Source organism: Amyelois transitella, chromosome 13 (assembly GCF_032362555.1).
Source record: "Amyelois transitella isolate CPQ chromosome 13, ilAmyTran1.1, whole genome shotgun sequence".
Taxonomy (NCBI): Eukaryota; Metazoa; Arthropoda; class Insecta; order Lepidoptera; family Pyralidae; genus Amyelois; species Amyelois transitella.
The window spans coordinates 469,920-489,777 of NC_083516.1; the positions used below are offsets into that span (position 1 = coordinate 469,920).

General features: G+C 37.9%; 1 protein-coding gene across 1 annotated transcript in view; it reads left to right on the plus strand.

The window, feature by feature from the left end:
• The first annotated feature begins 767 nt into the window (after positions 1-767).
• The window catches only part of LOC106133161 (histone deacetylase 5), a 92,103-nt gene continuing 73,012 nt past the window's right edge, over positions 768-19,858 (plus strand). Inside the window, exons 1-2 of the mRNA XM_060947533.1 lie at positions 768-949; positions 1,402-1,446. Of these exons, the coding sequence (XP_060803516.1) occupies positions 1,413-1,446 (34 nt within the window). The 5' untranslated portion in view covers positions 768-949; positions 1,402-1,412. The remainder of the gene's footprint in view (positions 950-1,401; positions 1,447-19,858) is intronic.

Consider the following 19,858-nt stretch of genomic DNA (forward strand, 5'->3'; position numbering starts at 1 on the left):
CTTGGAGGTAATGGAATGTGTGGTCCGCTCTCGTCCGCGGCGTAGGTGGCGCTGGCCTTTGAGGCATCGGAGGAAGAGATCCTCCGCTTACGTTTGGGTACAAACCCCTCGCAGGCGATGAGGGATCGATCACAACAAAACCATCTTCGGCCTTCGGCCCAGGAATTGGTGGGGTATCGTCTTCCACTGGTGACTTCCTTTTACCGAATATTGAAGAAAACATGTCTACGTTACTAACGCAAATATTAAATCAAATTAAACTATTGTTTTGATGATTAGAATGAATCACCATCACACCAGAAACAAAAATGTCAACACAAAAACTTGCAATGCAAATGTTTCTGGCTGGGTGACAGTACTGACAGTGACATTTGAATTTCTTTTTCTCAATGGTTTTGCAGTCACTTCATGCATTTATTCCAGGGACGTAATATATTATTAGGTCCATGATTTATTCATTTAGAGTTACATGTCTTAGCTGCCCTTTATTAATGAACGTTGAGAGAAAATGATGTCCTTTGCACTTACTCTAGCTTATAGGTGAACTACTGTGGCAGAAATAAAAATATAGTTTTTATCGTACCTGAAAAGGGGCCGGGGGCTTATTCATGAATATTAATAAGGCATAATTGTTTTATATTCCTTCTCTCTATCTCTGGACTATTCTCATCTGAGAAAGTAAAGCTGTAGATAAGTTGTATCTTTGAAATAAAAATAAAAAGTTGGAAGTCAATGTCACGTCACACGAGTCGTAGTTGTCAAAAATATTCAGACATTTCATTATTGCCAAAACATTTCTTGTTTTCGTGAAATTATGTGGAAATATTGTAAATATGAATAGTATTTTTGTTAAAAATGATTTATTTTATTGTTTAGAATTGTAATTTAGTTATTTTGTTGTTTGTATTGTGTCTTGATAGGTATTTGAAAATCCAGCTGGTAAACCAAGGTTCGTTAAGTGTATCACCTAATAAATTATTTTCCAAATTCCCTTATTTGTGATCTGAGGAAATAAGAAAAGTTAGTTCCTACCCTGGATGCGTTTTCCGTTATTCTGATCCTTCTTTCTTTACCAATGTTGGCATAACAAAGTAGGTACTGTTCATTTCTAACCTTGTTTACAAAGTTCATTTCTTTTTGTTTATTTATTATTGATGTTATGAAATTGTTTTTGATTGATAATTCAATCACCAAATTATATTAACTGAGAATTTTTAAAATCAAACAATTACCGAATCAAATGAGAAAATTGGATATGCCAATGTTAATGCTGAATATCTGTCCATTATAAATGTATGTACTGCACACAAATACTAATAGGATTGCCTTAGTTTAAAAAAAAAATAGTTTACGAATTGTTCTATCCCCACGCTTCCAAATAACCACAGATTTCTTTTTCAGTTATCTGAGCAATGGCTGACGATGAACCAGGCCCTTCATGTCCAGGTATTTATAAATGACAATCTTTCTATGTTTATATTTATGAATCACTTTTGCTTCAATAAATCCAATTGGTGCAAAACAGAAACATGAAAATTGGAATTTTAGCTGCTGATATCTATGTATGTGTGTACGCACATACCACATTTTATACCTTATGGGGTAGACAGAGTCAACTGTCACAAAACTTGAAGGCAACATTTAGCTGGTGGCTTGTTTTACAACCAATTCACTATCTTCTGAATCTTAATTTCACCATGAAACCATTTGGGTAAACTTGGCTTGAGTGTTGTGACCACATAGCTCTGTCTATACCATAAGACAGAAGGCCACATAGCCTGCATAATATGTGTGTGTTTTTAAACAACATAACATATAATCACGTCTGCATCCATTCCAAACACCAAACCAAAGCTGTGCGGTTCCCGGAACCAATAGAAAAAAGAATAGTACCACACTTTCTCTTTCCCATGTATGGATCGTAAAAGGCGATTAAGGGATAGGCTTATGAACTTATGATTCTTCTTTTAGGCGATCGGCTAGCAACCTGACACTATTTGCATCTCAATTCTATCATCAAGCCAAAACGCTGAATGTGGCCTATCAGTCTTTTCCAGTTGGCTCTGTCTTCCCCGCAAGGGATATATATGTGGCTATATGTATTTATGTATGCGCATGATGAGCCAGCCTGCCCACCTTAACCCCTAGGGATATGATCACAACCGCATGGTATTCCACTTCAATAAGGCTAGATCTTAGACCCCTAGACTAATTAACAAACCTACATGTCAATTTTCAAATTCCATCAACCAAACTATGTCACCTTAAGTCCCCGTCACCTTAAGTCACTTGACTTGAGGTGACGGGCTAGCAACCTGTCACTGTAAGAAACTCAATTCTATCATTAAGCTGAACAGCTGAATGTGGCCTATGTCTTTTCACGACCGTTGCCTCTGTCTACCCCGCAAGGGATATAGACGTGATTATATGTATGTTTTAATGCGAACTAAGTAAGATTAACCCACGATTCACGATAGGTATTTAAATACATACATACATACATAAAATCACGCCTCTTTCCCGGAGGGGTAGGTAGAGACTACCTCTTTCCACTTGCCACGATCTCTGCATATTTCCTTCGCTTCATCCACATTCATTACTCTCTTCATGCAAGCTCGGGGTTTCGGGTACTTTTGACCTGACCCTTTACCAATATAAATATTTAAATACGTATAATTTATTTATGTATATACCTACAATTTATTTATTAACAGCGGCCTTCCTTTCTCCCTTTCTTTTCGCCGATTGACACGCAAAAATAGTTGGAATTGATCACGAGACTGTGACGTCACTCGCGTGAAACCAAAAAATGAAAGTCGGCCGCCACGCCACCTCAAAATCTAGCCCCGGCGGTGTGATAACTGTTTTTTTTTTAGTTTAACGACTGCAGCAACGTAGCCATTTTTTGAAGAGAGAACACACTCTTCTGTGGCTCAGAAATGGCTACGTTCTCTCTTCTGTACCTCAGAAGAGAGAACACACCCCATAAATATTATAAATGCGAACGTTGGTAAGGAAGTGCCGTGTGGTTTACGGCACTTTAGAATAGATCCAATCTGTGTCTTTCCCGTGGATGTCGTAAAAGGCGACTAAGGAATAGACTTATGAACTTGGGATTCCTCTTGTAGGCGATGGTCTAGCGACCTGTCACTATTTGAATCATAATTCCGTCATAAAGACATACAGTTTAATGTGGCCTTTCAGTCTTTTAGAGACCGGTGGATCTGTCGACCCCACATGACTCTATGTCCTATGAATGTATGCGTGTATGTATTGTAAGAAAGTGTAGGAGTGAGGACGCAAAATCTTCTGGACGAAATTCGATGAAAGTTAGGGTATCTATAGGGTAGTCTAGAATAACATATAGATAGGGTACTGTCAACAGTCTCGATAAAAATCTCCACGTTTTGCTATATGGCACAATGTTGGCATAAGATTCAAATAGTGACAGGTTGCTAGCCTATCGCGCACCTGTGTAATAATGCTTTTTACAGTTTCTATCGTGAAGAATATTCTAGAAAGGGTTTAGAACCTACTAGTTCTGAAATTTCTGACAAAACGTCAAGTCAATAGTAACTTTAACCGATTAGTTTGCACGAAGGGAGTAATGAATGTGAATAAAGCGAAAGAATTATGAATGAATTAATAAAAACAATATTTATTCAAGTAACTAAGACTCGCAATATGTTAATACACGTAATGCTATGCTAGTAATAATATTATTTTCGCTTATTCTTTATTCTTTAATTATAATATAATTATAGACAAAAAACAAACACAATCTTTGCCTACCTCTCCGGGTCTCTACATACCAGAGGCCGCCCGCGACTTCGTCCGCATGGGGACTCCGGGATAAATAGCATATATGTTATTCTGGGTCTTCAGCTACCTACATATCAAATTTCATCGTAATCGGTTCAGTAGTTTTTTTGTGAAAGTGTAACAAACATCCATTCTGACATCCTGACATACAAACTTTGGCATTTATAATATTAGTAGGATAGCACTGACAAGACTTTAAGTACTATTAACTATGTCACCTATTTTTTTAAAGTTTTTCCTCATTCGCGCTCGGTTTGATGTGAGATTTACCGTTCTGTAACAACCTTGACAATTAGAATACTGAGTCCACATTGTAATGGGTGAATGACATGTCCCTCGTACTGTGTATGAAGTATTTCGGAATGTAATTCAGTCCGCATGGGTATCTTTATAACCTAGCATTTTTAAGAAGTCATTTAACATAAAATCGCAGGTAGGTAGGTATACAGGTTTCTCTTGAGTCGCGATTGTATTTATATTTAATACTTAGCTAGGTACCTACCTATAAGCGTTTTCACTAATTTCGGTAATCGCTGCACCTATTTATTTATGTTTATCGTTTATTTATTGTAGTTTTACATACATACATACATATAATCACGTCTATATCCCTTGCGGTGTTTACCGAGTCTAAAAAAGACTGACAAGCCACGATCAGCTGTTAGGCTCTGTTAGGCTGAATTGAGACTCAAATAGTGATTTGGTTGGTTGCTAGCCCATCGCCTATCTTTTTTATATTGGTCCCGGGAACCACACGGCAAAAATAACTTTCCATAGGAATAAATAAAGATGTGCACGACAGACAGTGAATAATCCCACGTTTATAAGCCTGTGTAGTCTTAAGCCGCCCCCGCGCTACGCCGTTTTTATCGCGCGCTCGCTGTCCAGTTTCGTCGTCATAATAATAAGCAAAAAGAACAGCGATAGTTTTCCGCGAGATGCTGAACGAACTTTCTTCAGTAACAAACGAGCTTCGAAGCTTGTACTACATGTCCTAAATTTTAAGAAATAAAACATAGATTCGAACCTCCCCCCCACTCTCCACCCTCTAAACATTAATCCTCATTACGTAACAATGGTGAACAAACAATGAACACCATAGCCCCAAATGAGATTAAGGATTACCTACAAAACTGTGTTTATAGTAGCTAAGCTCCCGTGAGATTATTGGAAAACCAGCTGCGTCCAGCATTTTTCATCCTTAGTTATTTTTATAGGAAGCTACATTCTTTGTTTTTTAATTATTTATGTGTATTACTTACACAGCCGTTAGCGTTACTTATTTCGAAAATAGTTTCACATTCATACATCTGAATGTGGCCTTTCAGTCTTCTCAAGAATGTTGGATCTGTCTACCCCGCGAGTGATAGACGTTTTACATTCTACAAATACTTCACAGAGATTAATTTCGTCTAATTTTATGATTAGGTCACAGATAGCCAGTTTCTGCCCGTAACTTCTGCGAGTTGCAGTTAAATACGTCTCGTATATACCTTGCGGGGTAGACATAACGAAATGTCTTGAAAAGACTGAAACGGTACGTTCAGCTGTTAAAGGAAATCGGGAGGGTATATATATATATATGATATTAACTTAATTTACAATTCATAAAGGTCGGTGCACACCGAAACAAGACGCGACGCGACACATACATTTTGATAGAGCGCCTTATTTAACTTTTCAACTGCGCAAGAGGCTCGAACGCGTTTCTACACGCATCACTTATACACATGTGTACATATAATCATGTCTATATGCCTTGCGGGGTAGACAGAGCCAACAGTCTTTGGCCACGTTCAGCTATTTGGCTTAATGATAGAATTGAGATTCAAATAGGTTTCTAGTCCATCGTCTGAAAGAAGAATCCCAAGTTAATAAGCCTATCCTTAGTCGCCTTGTACGACTTCCATGGGAACGAGATGGAGTGGTCCTATTCTTTTTTTTTAATTTGTTGCCGGGAACCACACGGCATGTTTCGTCTCAATGTGAATTGACCCTTACGCGCAACAAAGCAGTTGAGACGAACGATTTATAGTGAAATCACCGAGAGAAAGGTTTACAGCGGTTTAGAGCTAGTTCACTCGGTCCAAACTTGCGGAAAAGCGGGGATTTACGACTTGGGATCCGTCGAAGTCTTACGGTTATTCGGACGTGCGTGATTTGGCAACAATTTTGTGCGAATTTGAAGGAAATTATGTATTTCTCTCACTTTATTGTGTTTGTGACAAGCTCTGGATACCCCTTAAAAGAGAAAGTCGTGATATATTATCTGTGTGTAAACGGAGAAAAGAGCTTAGTTGGTCGAACGTTGGCGAAAGTCCAAATTCTATCGCGCCGATGCGCCTATTAAGACTTTTCGTAGTTGCGTACATTAGTTTAATTGTTAACCGATGCTGTTATGGTAAGACAACGTGTGGAAACAACCATTCACTTGGTAACAATGTTCCAATAGAAAATCAATAGAATTGCGGAGGTCAACAGTAATTTGTTTTTTGAAAAAACTTGACTCCACTCCAGGGAGATAAAGACGCAACCGGGATTAACTATATGATGGAGGCCCAGGATGATGATGAATCAAGTTTCAGATTGGCCAGAGGCGTGTTTAAAACCAAAAAATGACAGCATGAGAAGAGTGTGATGAGTCTTGAGCTAGGGAGATTTGTAATAGAATCTTAGCAAGTTGAAATTCATCGGTTACGCTCATTTATTCGAGCTCCTTAACTCTTCTTCCTCCTTCCTCCTGGCTGTAGTCCCGGCTGCATCCTCATCACTCTGGAGAGGAGCCCGGGGTATGCCTTTGACCCAAATCCTGGATTGGGTGAGTCAGGCTTTTACACGAAGCGACTCCCATCTGACCTCCGCAACCTTTGCAGGTAAACCTAACACATATTGAATAGATCAAGGTAACATATCCAGTTGCATGTGTAGGTTTTCTCACAATGTATTCCCTCACCGTAAGAGCATCGGTTAGCATTCAAACTAATGTACAAAACTTAAATAGTCATCGGTACATGGCCGAGGTGGGATTCATACCTGTGCCTTTATGCTCATCACGCATTTTAACCGGCCATCTCGGGCACCTCAACTAATCCAACGGTAAATAAATGTGAGACACCCAAAATCTGAAGAGTGGAAAATTCCTTGAGCATTAATTCGGGTACAAGACCAGGGTGGAGAGGTGACGGAGCATCCTGTCGGGGGCTCGTCCAACACGCCCGTCTGGAACGATCGATGCTCCCAAGGCCACGGCCGCGCACCTATCGATTTTATATAAATAGCACCAGCCCTGCCCCTCCCCCCGACCTGCCACCCCCCACCCGCGCGAATCAGCACCCAGAGACCATCAGCTAGTGTTGGGGAGTCAAGACTTTATGGCGTTATTATATTTGGATATTTTGCTGGTTTACTTTACATATATACATATGGTCACGTTTATATTCCTTGTGGGTCAGACAGAGCTAACAGTCTTGAAAATACTGATCGGCCACGTTCAGCTATTTGGCTTAATGATAGAATTGAGATTCAAATAGTGACAGGTTGCTAGCCCATCGGCTAAAAAAAGAATCCCAAGTTTATAAGCCTATCCTTTGGTCGCTTTTTACGACATTATCTTTTACAGGAATAGTATAGTAACAGGGTATTACCATTATTATAATAATGACCATATTAAGTATGATGGTTCCATAATGGATTTGAGATTCAGAGGTAGTGCCAGTGCGCTAGCGCATCGCCTCGAAGAAAAATCCCAAGTTTTAGACTTTCCTTAAATTACTTAATTCTACAATTCGGCGGCAAGAGTCACAGCTGATCCGCACTATGATTTTCTTTCACACCAGCCCAGCGTGAAAGCTCATTTGTATAGAAAAATTGTATTTTAATGCTCTTAACTGTTCCTCCCCCACGCGCCCACCTGGTAGTGCTGTGACACTCGAGTCTCGTATTTTAAGACTGAATTGCAAAGCCCAAAAGAAAAAGTATGAATTACCTTTTGATAAGTGAACGTTATTAAATGTCAGATGATGGCTCTTCTTTTAGGATTTGGTACATACATACATATAATCACGTCTATATCCCTTGCGGGGTAGACAGAGCCAACGGTCTCGAAAAGACTAATAGGCCACGTTCAGCTATTTGGCTTTAAGATAGAATTGAGATTCAAATAGTGACAGGTTGCTAGCCCATCGCCTAAAATAAGAATTGGATTTCGTGGCTGCATTTTTTTTCGTAAGGATTTTCTGTTGTACTTATAAAGTCGTTAGCGTTATTTCAAAATAGTTTCACATGAATGTGACAGCTGGACGTGACGGACGCTTCAGTCTTTTCAAGACTGCTGGCTACCCCGCAAGGGATATAGAAGTGATTATGTAAATGATTGAATAAATCATTTTGAAGCACTTCTTTAGGTTTCTTGGTCAAAACTCTTGTCTGCTGCCTACATTAGCTGCGTTTACTGAAAATTTCATCCGTCACAAAGTAACAGGGGAAGAAAGTTGGGGGTGAGCAATCCAAAGTCCAATACCTTTGGCGGATATCAGATATCAAAAGAACGTAGGTACTACTTATATATCTGCTAACTGCTGCTTTGTATTTAATTTTATAAGTACTGCGCCAATTGCCTTTCTATTCTTTAGTTTTCTCCCACCCTAAGGTTGACTGAATTGCTATAGCGATAAGTCCGCCTTTGTACCTCATAACCTGTTTTTTTTTGTTTTGCTTTTTCTTATGGTGCAATAAAGAGCTTCTGTATCTTTCTAAACACTAGCTGTGTCCGCAACGTCGTCCGCGTGGAATAGTTATTTTGGGCACCATTGAAGGCCTCAAGAATGAATAATTTACACCGTTGTCACATTTATTCCATTATTTCTATGCTCCTTATAGTTGCAGCGTGATGTTTAAAACCCAATGCCTTCCTCGATAAATGGTTTATTTAACGCAAAAAGAATTTTCCAATTCGAACAAGTAGTTCCTGAGATTAGCACGTTCAAACAAACAAACTGTTCAGCTTTATAATACTAGTATAGATTAATTAAACTAAAGTCAGTAAGTACGCTTAAATAAATCGAACTCTGGAGCCAATACCAGTCTCCTTAAACCCTATGAGGAGACCAGTTCGATACCCGGCCTTGACTGGAAAGGTCCACGTGTAACGATCCCGTTCATTGTTACATCACGCGTAATACCTTGCACATTTTGCGTGTTATCTAACGCCACTCTTAAATTTTCATCTCTTTTTTAGTTTGTTGTTTTGTCAAAGGCATGTTTAAAATCAAATGCATCTTCATCACAATGTTTAGAGTCCATTTTTTCGTGGAAGTCAAGTCTAGCCTTATAATGATTTAAATTGATTTTTGCTTGAGTGGATATTTTGTTTTGGAGAATTTCTCGCGATTTGCCGAATTTGAATACAATGATAACAAAATTTTTGTCTGCGTGAGTTTGTTTACTAACGCGCGATTTGCTAGTGGGTTCCACATTATTCCAGAATAATCTACATATCATGCGTTTGATTCTAATTTGATCGTCTCACGGCCTTTTTCTTAGTATTTATCGCAGCATATATCACCGTGTGGTTCCTTGCACCAATATAAAACAGGACCACTACACCTCTTTCCCATGGATGTCGTAAAAGGCGACTAAGGGCCTATCCCTTAGTCGCCTTTTACTTACTTATTATACTTGGGATTCCTCTTTTAGGCGATGGGCTAGCAACCTGTCACTATTGGAATCTTAATTCTATCATTAAGCAAAGCAGCTAAAGGTGTCTTGTCAACGTGACTGTCTATCCCGGGGGGGGATATAGACGCGATTATACATTATCACCGCATATATAGTTCGTAATACCTTCAGAATACGTTTATCATGAAAATTAGGTGATAACAATATTCTGAAAACGTTTTATTTAAACAAGGAAAATTAAATTAACTACTATGATTTTCATGGAATTTCCTACATTTTCCGGAAATGAGACCTAGGCCTAACCACAGATACAGTTAAAGTGGTTTCCCACGTCTACAAAGTGATTCTTTTGGTAAATACATACGTATAGTCATGTCTATATCCCTTGCGGGGTAGATAGAGCCAACAGTCCCAAAAAGACTGATAGGCCACGTTCAGCTTTTTTGGCTTGATGATAGAATTGAGACCCAAATAGTGACAGGTTGCTAGCCCATCACCTAAAAGAAGAATCCCAAGTTTAAAAGCCTATCCCTTAGTCGCCTTTTACGACATCCATAGGAACGAGATGGAGTGGTCCTATTCTTTTCTTTATTGGTGCCGGGAACCACACGGCTATTCGTTTGGTTTTATTAAAAAAAAAAGTGTGGACTACAGTAAAAGTCTCTGGCAGAAAATTCCTACAAATAAATTTATTGGCTAGCTATAACAATAATTTTAAACCAAACATTCATAGCAGAAGTGGTAATTTTGATCCGTCTCCCCTAGGGGCATATAAGAAGATTATATCATCAAAAAATCAAATCAAATCAAATCAAAATATATTTATTTCTTTAACTAAATGGTACATAATTTCACTGTGGTTGTGGCCTCCTATTAAGTGAAATACACCTGTATCAGGAGGTCACGCTCCTTCATAGCCAATTTTAATAATAAAGTACCTAATTAATAAAACACAACTGTTAACAATACAAGTATTACAAGAATCAAAAAACAACTAAGAGTGTGTATAATCCTTAAGCAACTAAAGTGTATCAGTGTGTTATAAGATTAGCTTATATGCGGACAATTCACAATTTAACACGTTCAAGTAATTTTTCGGTCTTATCATAGTCTAAGTGTTTCAGCCAATTGATAATCCGCTTCCTACAAAAATATTTTGGTAGCATGTAGATATCTATTTCTTTATTTACTAAATTATATAAGTATCTAGCTTGGTTATTAAATTGCCTTTTAGCAAACTCTGTTCTGACACCATCACCAATATTCACAATAGCAACCTTTCTACGTTTTAAAAGATATGAAGGATCAGGGGTAACTGTTTTGTGAAGTTTTAGAATTGCGTGGAGGATGTAAAGTTTTCTTACCGTTAACAGGTTACAATCCAAGTACAGGTTAGTGGTAGAATACATCTTGGGTTTCAAATAGGCTACCTTTAATAAAGCTCTTTGGGACCTTTCTACTTCCAAGAATTTTGTTTTATTTGCACCTCCCCAAACAGTAACACAGTAAGTGAGCACTGACTGTGCTAATGCAATGTAGATCAAATTAAGAAGACATTTAGAAGCAATACAGCGCAGCTTGACAAATATCCAAATCAGTCTGCGTATTCTAACTGTGGTAGTTTCTATATGTGAATGCCAGGTCAAATGTTGATCTATCATAACACCAAGATATTTAATAGAAGATGTTTTTTCAATAGTTGGACATGAGCAAGAGGAATCATCGGAATCAGTACAGTGGAAATTATGTATAATTATTCTGAAGTCAAGCGGGGGTTGAGTTGATTTGTTTATAGTAAAACACATAAACTTGCTTTTGTGGGGATTTAAGGTTAGTAGATTTTGTTTTAACCATGTATCAACAATAGTTAGTCCTTTTTGAGTATCATCTTGGATTAATTGCCATGTTTTACCACAAAAAACAATTGCGGTATCATCGGCATATGAAATTATTTTGGCATTAGCTAAATCAAGGTTGAGCAAGTCGTTGATATAAATCAAGAAAAGTGTGGGCCCAAGCACACTCCCCTGAGGGACACCAAACTCTATACTGGAGTATTCACTAATATGCATACCAACTTTAACACATTGGTTTCGTTTAGTTAAATAATCTCTGAACAGTTCTAGTGGGATCCCCCTTATGCCAATTTTCTCCAGTTTTTTTAAGAGTATTGGGACAGAGACGGTGTCAAATGCGTTTTTTAAATCTAAAAATGCCGTAAGGCATTTGTTTCCTTTGTCTAACTGATCTACAATAGTAGTTGAAAGAGCTGTTATTGCATCTTCAGTCGATTTATTTTGTCTAAATCCAAATTGCTGTTCAGATATAATATTATATTTATTAAGATAGCTGATAAGTCGCTTATTAATAATTTTTTCAATAATTTTGGAAAAAACACTTAACACTGATATTGGCCTAAAATTGCTAATACTGTCTCTGTCGCCAGCCTTGTAAACTGGAGTGACAATAGCCTTCTTGAGACAATCAGGGAAAACACCTGACGCAAAACAAAGATTAATAATGTGTGTCAAGACCGGCACTATCTCATTTTTGGCTAGTTTTAGAAAGTGAGTAGGAATAGAATCCCATCCGGGAGCACTAGTGGATTTTAGACTCAATATTATACATTCGACTTCATCTGTATCTGTATCTAACAAAACAAATGAGGTAAGTTGATTCTGTTGGATCACAGTATGTTCTCGTCCCGTTCTACTATGGATCATTTGGGGAGCTATCACAGAAGCCAAGTTTTTCCCGACATTTGCAAAATGCTTATTGATATAGTTAACTGATTCCTTAGGTCCCTGTTTTATATTAAGTAAGTTTGTGTTGTCTATTTTATCTTGTTTGTGATTGGTAATCTCAGCAATATTTTTCCAAAGTGATTTAGTATTTTTAACAGATGTTTCTAATAAGTTCCTCTCGTATGACCTTTTAAGTTTTTTTATAAGCTGATTACAAAAGTTTCGGTAACGTCTATAGATGATTAGTTGTGTTACATCATTAGGGTTTTTACGTAATTTAAGTTGCATTTTATTCCTATTTCTTATACAGCGAAGTACCCCTGGTGTTATCCAAGGCTTAAGAATACGTTTACTTCTAGGAATAACGGAGGTTTTTGTTGCTGTTAGTAATGAATCAGAGATGGATTTAATAAGTTGATCTAATAGCAAATTTGGACTGTCACTAAGTAATAGTTTAGATAGATCCTTCCTATTCAAGTTTTGTAATGCTTCATTGTAATCTATAATCTTTTTATGTGTAGACGCCATCGATATAGATTTTAAATGTGACAAAGTTAAGATAATCATGGCATGATCAGTAATAGAGGTGTTTAGGACAGCAATTTGCGCATTGCTAAAGTTATTGTTCAATTTGATCATAAAGTGATCCAGGCAACCTTCAAGTCTAGTGGGTGATTTATGTCCCGTCATGATTCCAAAAGAAGCTAACATGTCTAGATAATTATGCCTATTGTTCCGCTTGAAGGCCACTTCGTTATCCTGTTCTATGAGATTTATGTTTATATCACCAGTAACAATTATATTTTTATTACTTTTAATGGTTTCTAAATGCGAATTAAGTGAATCAAGAAAAGGTGTAGCGTTTATGACTGACGGAGATCTGTAAATACCAAGAACGACATGATTCTGTATATCAATTTGCAAACATGAAGCGTCCTGTAGCTTCAGTTCTTTGACGTTAGATTTGAGGGTATCTTTAATGTATGCCACGACCCCGTCGTTCTGATTAATGTAAGCTGTGGTAAAATAGCTAGAGTAGCCGCTTAGTTTAGGAACCGGTACTTCACGTTTCAATCTGCACTCCGTAAGAATTATAATGTCTGGTGTAAATTTAAGAGGAGTTAAATTAGTGATTAAGTCATCAAGGTTACCATAAATACTTCGAATATTTTGACAGATGACTGTGAAATCGTTACGTTTAATTTGAAGGTGTTTATGAAGATCTTCAGTATTACAATTTACAACAGGCGCAAGTTCAAGATTATCCAAGTCTGTAATAGTATTAAGGCGACTATCCATGAACAAACTGATAAGAGATGAGTCCATACTTCATCAGAGTTAATTTCTTAATATAAAAACCACTTTTAGAGAAACTTGTAGATAACAATTCTAATTTAAAGAGCTGTATTAAAGACATATGTTCAATAATTGCACGTATTACTCGTATATTGTATAGGTAGCATGGTATACAAGAGTTGAAAGTGTTTACACTGTGACAGTGAGAGTTTGTGTTACATTTAACCATTATTAACATAGAAAAAAACGTGGAAAAAAGTGATGAAAATACTAGTCATATGGCATTCATAAGATCCTGACATTGAGCTTCGGACTTAATGACGATGATTGGAGAGTTTTCGGTTCTTCTTACATAAACTTTTCCATAAGCCGTCCAGCAGAATTTATAGTTTTTACTCTTCACAAGGTCCCGCGCCAAAAAGTGTAATCGAGATCCTTTACTCGTGAGATTTTCGGCGATAAAAATAGGGACATTCTCGTTTTTATGGAATCCTAAATGCTTAGCAGTGAGCTTCGTCTTGTTCCTTACATTATAGTTCTTTGCCATTCTCATTATGTCAGCCTTCAAAAAAGTTGATTTTGTTTCGACTACAATTGGTAAGTTCTTGGGAGCATCCTTCTTGCCGCGTACTCATCATACATTGTATATTCCCATACAGGCTTAACAAAGCTTTGAATCTTTCAACACAAAACCTTTAGCATATTGTTTGTTGCCGAGAATTCAGTTATACATTTCAATGTTAATATTTTTCTAGTACGAATTAAATCCAGAACGTTCCCATTTGCACATTCTTCTAAACCATTCATTAGTACCTTCGGTCTCAAGATCGTCTATAAAGCCCTCTGCCGATACCTAGGTCCATAAAATTAGACCGTGCTGTGACCTAGATACATAATATTCTAGGTGTTAACCTATTTTGCGGTAAGCTTTGCCGTTACTACGACTCCTTGCTGGGTCACCTTTGGATCCAGGTCGATGTTTTAGCCTTTAGTCATTTGTTTTTGAATCATTTATATTATAAACTTTTCTCGCCAATCGTCTGGCCTGCGGACATTTCGACGTCATGATTTTAAATCCTCGGACGATTTAACGACACAACTTTCTATCTTTGAACAAAACTATAGAAACGTTTAAGATATTATACATTTTGTCGACGAATCCCTACACCAAGTTACCTAGATATCACACCATTTGCTGTAAGCATTTGTTCTGGTTACAAACTCTCACTTTCTTACCACCCTTTACATTAAATTTGTAAAATAAAACAGTTACAGCACTGACGACAGTGATTCAGACACAGGTGTGATGTAATGATTATAAGAATGATTACTATTATCATAAATTATTTATTACTTTTTTCTTCCGCTGTTGTAAAGTGTCGATTAGAAACAATTAATCAATGGAAAGCGTAGAATGGCTTGTTTACTGTTCATATCAGTTAGATAAATAATAAAAACCTATTTGACAAATGGATTTAAATTAATGATGATCGATTGTTTGACGTTTTGGGAATTTCGAAGTGGCGGTGACGGGAGTAGGCTGCTGGTGTGATCGATGGAGGGAAAAGCATATCTTAAATCTAAAAGTCAAAAATAAAAGATGATCCTTATCAAGTGTGTGAACCTGTGCTCCCGGTTGTCATTATTTGTGTTGAGCCTAATTCCGGGGCCCGGGGTCCATCCATCACTCAGGTGATATGAAGAGGTTGTTGGTCATCTCTACATCCCTTCCCAATCCAAGCTTGTTTTTTGACTTTGTATAATTCACATGTATGCAGTTGAACAGCAAATTTTAATAAATTTATAGTCGACTCTAGGGCTACTATCAACATGCCATATAAACATTATCTCCACTAGTTTCAGCTGTGCCTTCAGTAGGTAGTCACGTTTCTCTTCTTGAATATATTTATGAACTGAATCAACCGTTTTTGTTTACCATTCTAATCTGTAGGAACGATTTAAATATTTTTTCATCAGACTCGCACTTTCCGTATAATTTGCGGCGTCGTCGTGCCGCAATTATTTGCAACACTGATGAGCGGAGACCCGTGCAAATATTTGGAAGACGTTAAACTCCGGCAAGCAGAGGCGGCGAAATCAATCGCAGCGAGCACTCAAACGAAACAAGAAAAACAAATTATCAGCCAAGTGTGTCTACTTGTTGTGACTGCGGTTGTTTGGAAACGGAAGGTCAAGGACGCTTTTGGGAGGGTGGGGGCTTGCCTGGGACGAGGGGAGTATGGGCGGGGCTCCGCTCGAAATAGACTCAGCAACATCGTTTGTCAACACACGCCTACGCAGCGGCTCCGGCCCGGGGAAGCGGGGGCGCCGGCAGCCCACCCTTTCTCAGAAACGCCGGGTTTCGGCCCAACCTCTGGAATTGTTTCAGCCCTCGTCCTGGCTATAAGGCTTCGAAAGAAAATCTTTTTGAATACACCTCGGTTATCAAGCGGATCCGCCATTTCTGATATCCTTGGGGTCGATCAATCAATTAATTTATTTGCTTAGAGAATATCCTCCTGAGGATTTTCTCAGATTGCAGGCGCCATCTTTTTAATCTATTTGCTGTTTGCGACTTCCGCTGCTATGCTCCAGGCTCTGGGCCCACTCGCATATTTAGTTATATGTTATTAGATATATGTATTAGATACCTAATTTGTCAGTTAACCATATTGTACAAAAAAGTCAGCATCAAAAACCAAAAGAAATGATACTTACATAGATACATACTAGTAAAAGATCTAGTTTTAAAAGTTTATGTGATAAATTAGTTGCCTATTTCGGCAGCCCTGTAACTTCTGGTAACCATGGCTGGGTGGGCTCTCGGGATAATTTTAGCAATATGCTAATTTAAGCGTGGGCTCTTTATCAAGTCCTCGCCGGGAGCGGTTGGTCCTACAGGAGCCGGAGAGCCGGACAGTCGTAATAAAACGTTTGAAGTTACATTACAGAAACAGAATGCCCTCTGGATTTTATTTGTTTGTGTTTTCTCCGAGTATCCGTGAATATATAATTGTTTTTCTAATTGCTTTGCAACGATGTACATATTACAGGAACACGTGTAATAATTTACACGTGTTTTTTAATATTTCATGCTTTTCTTTGCAACTTCGTTCCTACGCGTAATTCCCGCTTTCCTTGTTTTTATCGCGTATCTTACTAAGTATTTTGTCTGCGTCTCGATGTTCTTATTTCTTTACTTGAAAATATTATCCCATATTCAATGATTTTCTTAAAATACTCCCTGTATTTAAATACACAAAAAACCGTGTTTAGTGCATTAATAGATCACACCTAATTTAATTTTCGTGATTATGCCTGAAAAAAAATCATAAAAAGACATGTTTGTGAATTCTTTAACGTTGCTCTATCATAAGACCAATATCCCGTAGGAACATTCTTACCTAACTTCAGCTTCCTGAGCCTTGTAGTTTACTGTTAGAATCTAGCGTTACAGAGTCAATATGACTGACTGACAAACAACGCTATTGTTAAATCCATATTGTTCGAGATAGATAAAACTCTTTATTGCACCATAAGAGTAAAACAGCACAAAATAGATAGAGATGGTACAAAGGCGAACTTATCGCTAATGCAATCTCTTCCAGTCAACCTTAGAGACCTAGTGGATTACCGAATTGTTGATTGTCATTCACTCGGTAACATGAGTTTTGTACATAGTAAGTGATTGATTGATGATTCAATGATTGATGCGCGACAAGTGATCTACATTACCAATTAAGAGTACTGTTCCATTTATTAGGTCTGGTCAAGAGTACCCTTAGCCGACGAGCTTGCATGAAGAGGGTTATGAATGTGGATGAAGCGAAAGATGTATGCAGGGATCGTGGCAAGTGGAAAGATGTGGTCTCTGCCTATCCCTCCGGGGAAGAGGCGTGATTTATGTGTGTATGTATTCAATTACTTCCACTGGACGTCGTAAAAGTGCCGTGTGGTTCCCGGCAACAATAGGAAAAAGAATAGGACCATCTCTCTCCCATGGATATCGGAAAAGGCGACTAAGGGATAGGCTTATAAACTTGGGATTCTTCTTTTAGGCGATAGGCTAGCAACCTGTCACTATTTGAATCTCAATTCTATCTTAAAGCCAAATAGCTGAACGTGGCCTATCAGTCTTTTCAAGACTGTTGGCTCTGTCTACCCCGCAAGGGATATAGACGTGATTATATGTATGTATGTACGTCGTAAACGATCTTGTAACATGATTGTGCGCGGACCAAACGTAATTATTATTCAATTGTTCCCCGTAAGGGTATTGTTCAAGTCGCAGAATGCTATAAATAAATTTACTTTCGTCCTAGCATTCATCGATCCTGGCTGTCGATTATTTTCTAGGTATTATGACGTGCGAAAGTTAGCACTCGGAGTTGCGCAAGATTTCCTTTATCGCGAACGAGATTGACTAGGAACCGGTTTGCAGAGTCCAGAGGAATTTCTTTGTTACCCACCAAATCTTCAACTACAATTATATTTATTACCTTTTTAATACATATAGTCACGTCTGTATCCATTGCGGGGTAGACATAGCCAACAGTTAGTCCAAAAGACTGATGGGCTTGGTAACAAACAGCTGAACGTGGCCTATCAGTCTTTTCAAGACTGTCGGCTTTGACAACCCCGCAAGGAATTAAGAAGTGATATATGTTTGTTAAAATTCGTTAAGGCTTTAAAATAATTTGAGTTAATTTCTTATAAACCTCCAAAGGTGAATGGTGTTCTATTTTTTTTATTATAAAGGCGCGTAGACCGGATTGTACTCGTAGATTAATGAATAATTGAGAGATTTAAGCATTAAAGTTATAGTTTAAAAAAAGTAATTATTAGATTAATAACCTTTCACCTCTCTGTAGGAATGTCCAGGGTATGCCTTAGACCATGGATTCTAGATTGGGTGAGTCAGGTTTTTACACGAAGCGATTCCAATCTGACCTCCGCAACCTTTGCAGGTACACCTCACCCGTATAGGATCCATGGTTATACATCCAGTTGCTTGAATGTGCAGGTTTCCTCAAGATGTTTTCCCTCACCGTAAGAGCAGTCACCGTAATAGAAATTTTAAATAATGTTGTAGCAGATAGCTCTAATTTGTAATAATTCTTTTAAATTATCTCACGCAGTATCGTGATAAGGATGTGCGCATATTTCTTCAGTCGACTAAATTTAATGAGAATCTACATAACAAACAAACATACAAACAATAATAAGGAACAGCGTGATAAGAGAATGTGTGATATGAAAGAAGATGTAGTTACAGGAATAGAAAAGGGTATGTTAAGATGGTTTGGTCATGTGGAGAGGATGAATGAAAGCAGGTTGACTAAGCAGATATACAAGGAGAGTGTGAAGGGAAAGGTCGGAGTTGGAAGGCCTAGACGAACGTATCTTGATAAAATTAAGGACGTCCTGGCAAAGAGTTAGGTCAAGAGTACCCGACACCGCCGAGCTTGCATGAAGAGAGTTATGAAAGTGGATGAAGCGAAGGAAGTATGCAGAGATCGTGGCAAGTGAAAGGATGTGATCTCTACCTACCCCTTCGGGAAAAAGTTCTGATTTTATGTATGTATGTATACAAACAATATGCAAAATACTCAAATTGTGAACCAGTTTGTGATGAAGTGGATGCACTTGGGGTGGAGGGAGGCCGCCCTGCCACCCTGTACCGCATAGGGCGGCCATATAAACAATATTGTGCATCGTTTATGCAAAAACCTCATGAAGAGTTTATAACTAGCATTTGTTGGAACATGTTTTCTTACTCTCTTTTATTTAAAGAAGTGTTTAATAAAATAGGATCACAGAGCCTACGAATCAGTAGTGAATTGGATTTATTAATGCTTCTATCAGTAATTTCATCAATATGAAGTTTCAATCGTTTGTTTGTAAATAACCTCTTTATTCCATATAAAAAAGAATGTAACAAAATACATGACATTCGTTGGATTAAGAAAAATACGTACAATCATTCCTAATCATTGTTGCATATGTACTCAAAATACATCTTTCTAAAGTGGCTACATTTAAAATGTTTAATTTTTAAAATATTTCATTACATATTGTAAAAACATTAGACACAACGGTGATCTAGTTCGAACAGCTTCCATAAAAGTGTCTACGAATGGGCGCATTAAACTTGTAACTTGCGAAACAGTATTAAAGTTCCACAAATAGAATCGTTGCAAATACAGAACGACTCCCACTGCAGATTACGATCGCTATTTATACGAGTCGATAGCGATATACTGCATGCAACGCCGCCAACCGGTTACGTGTATGCGCCTTTACGCTAAAAATAGCAACTA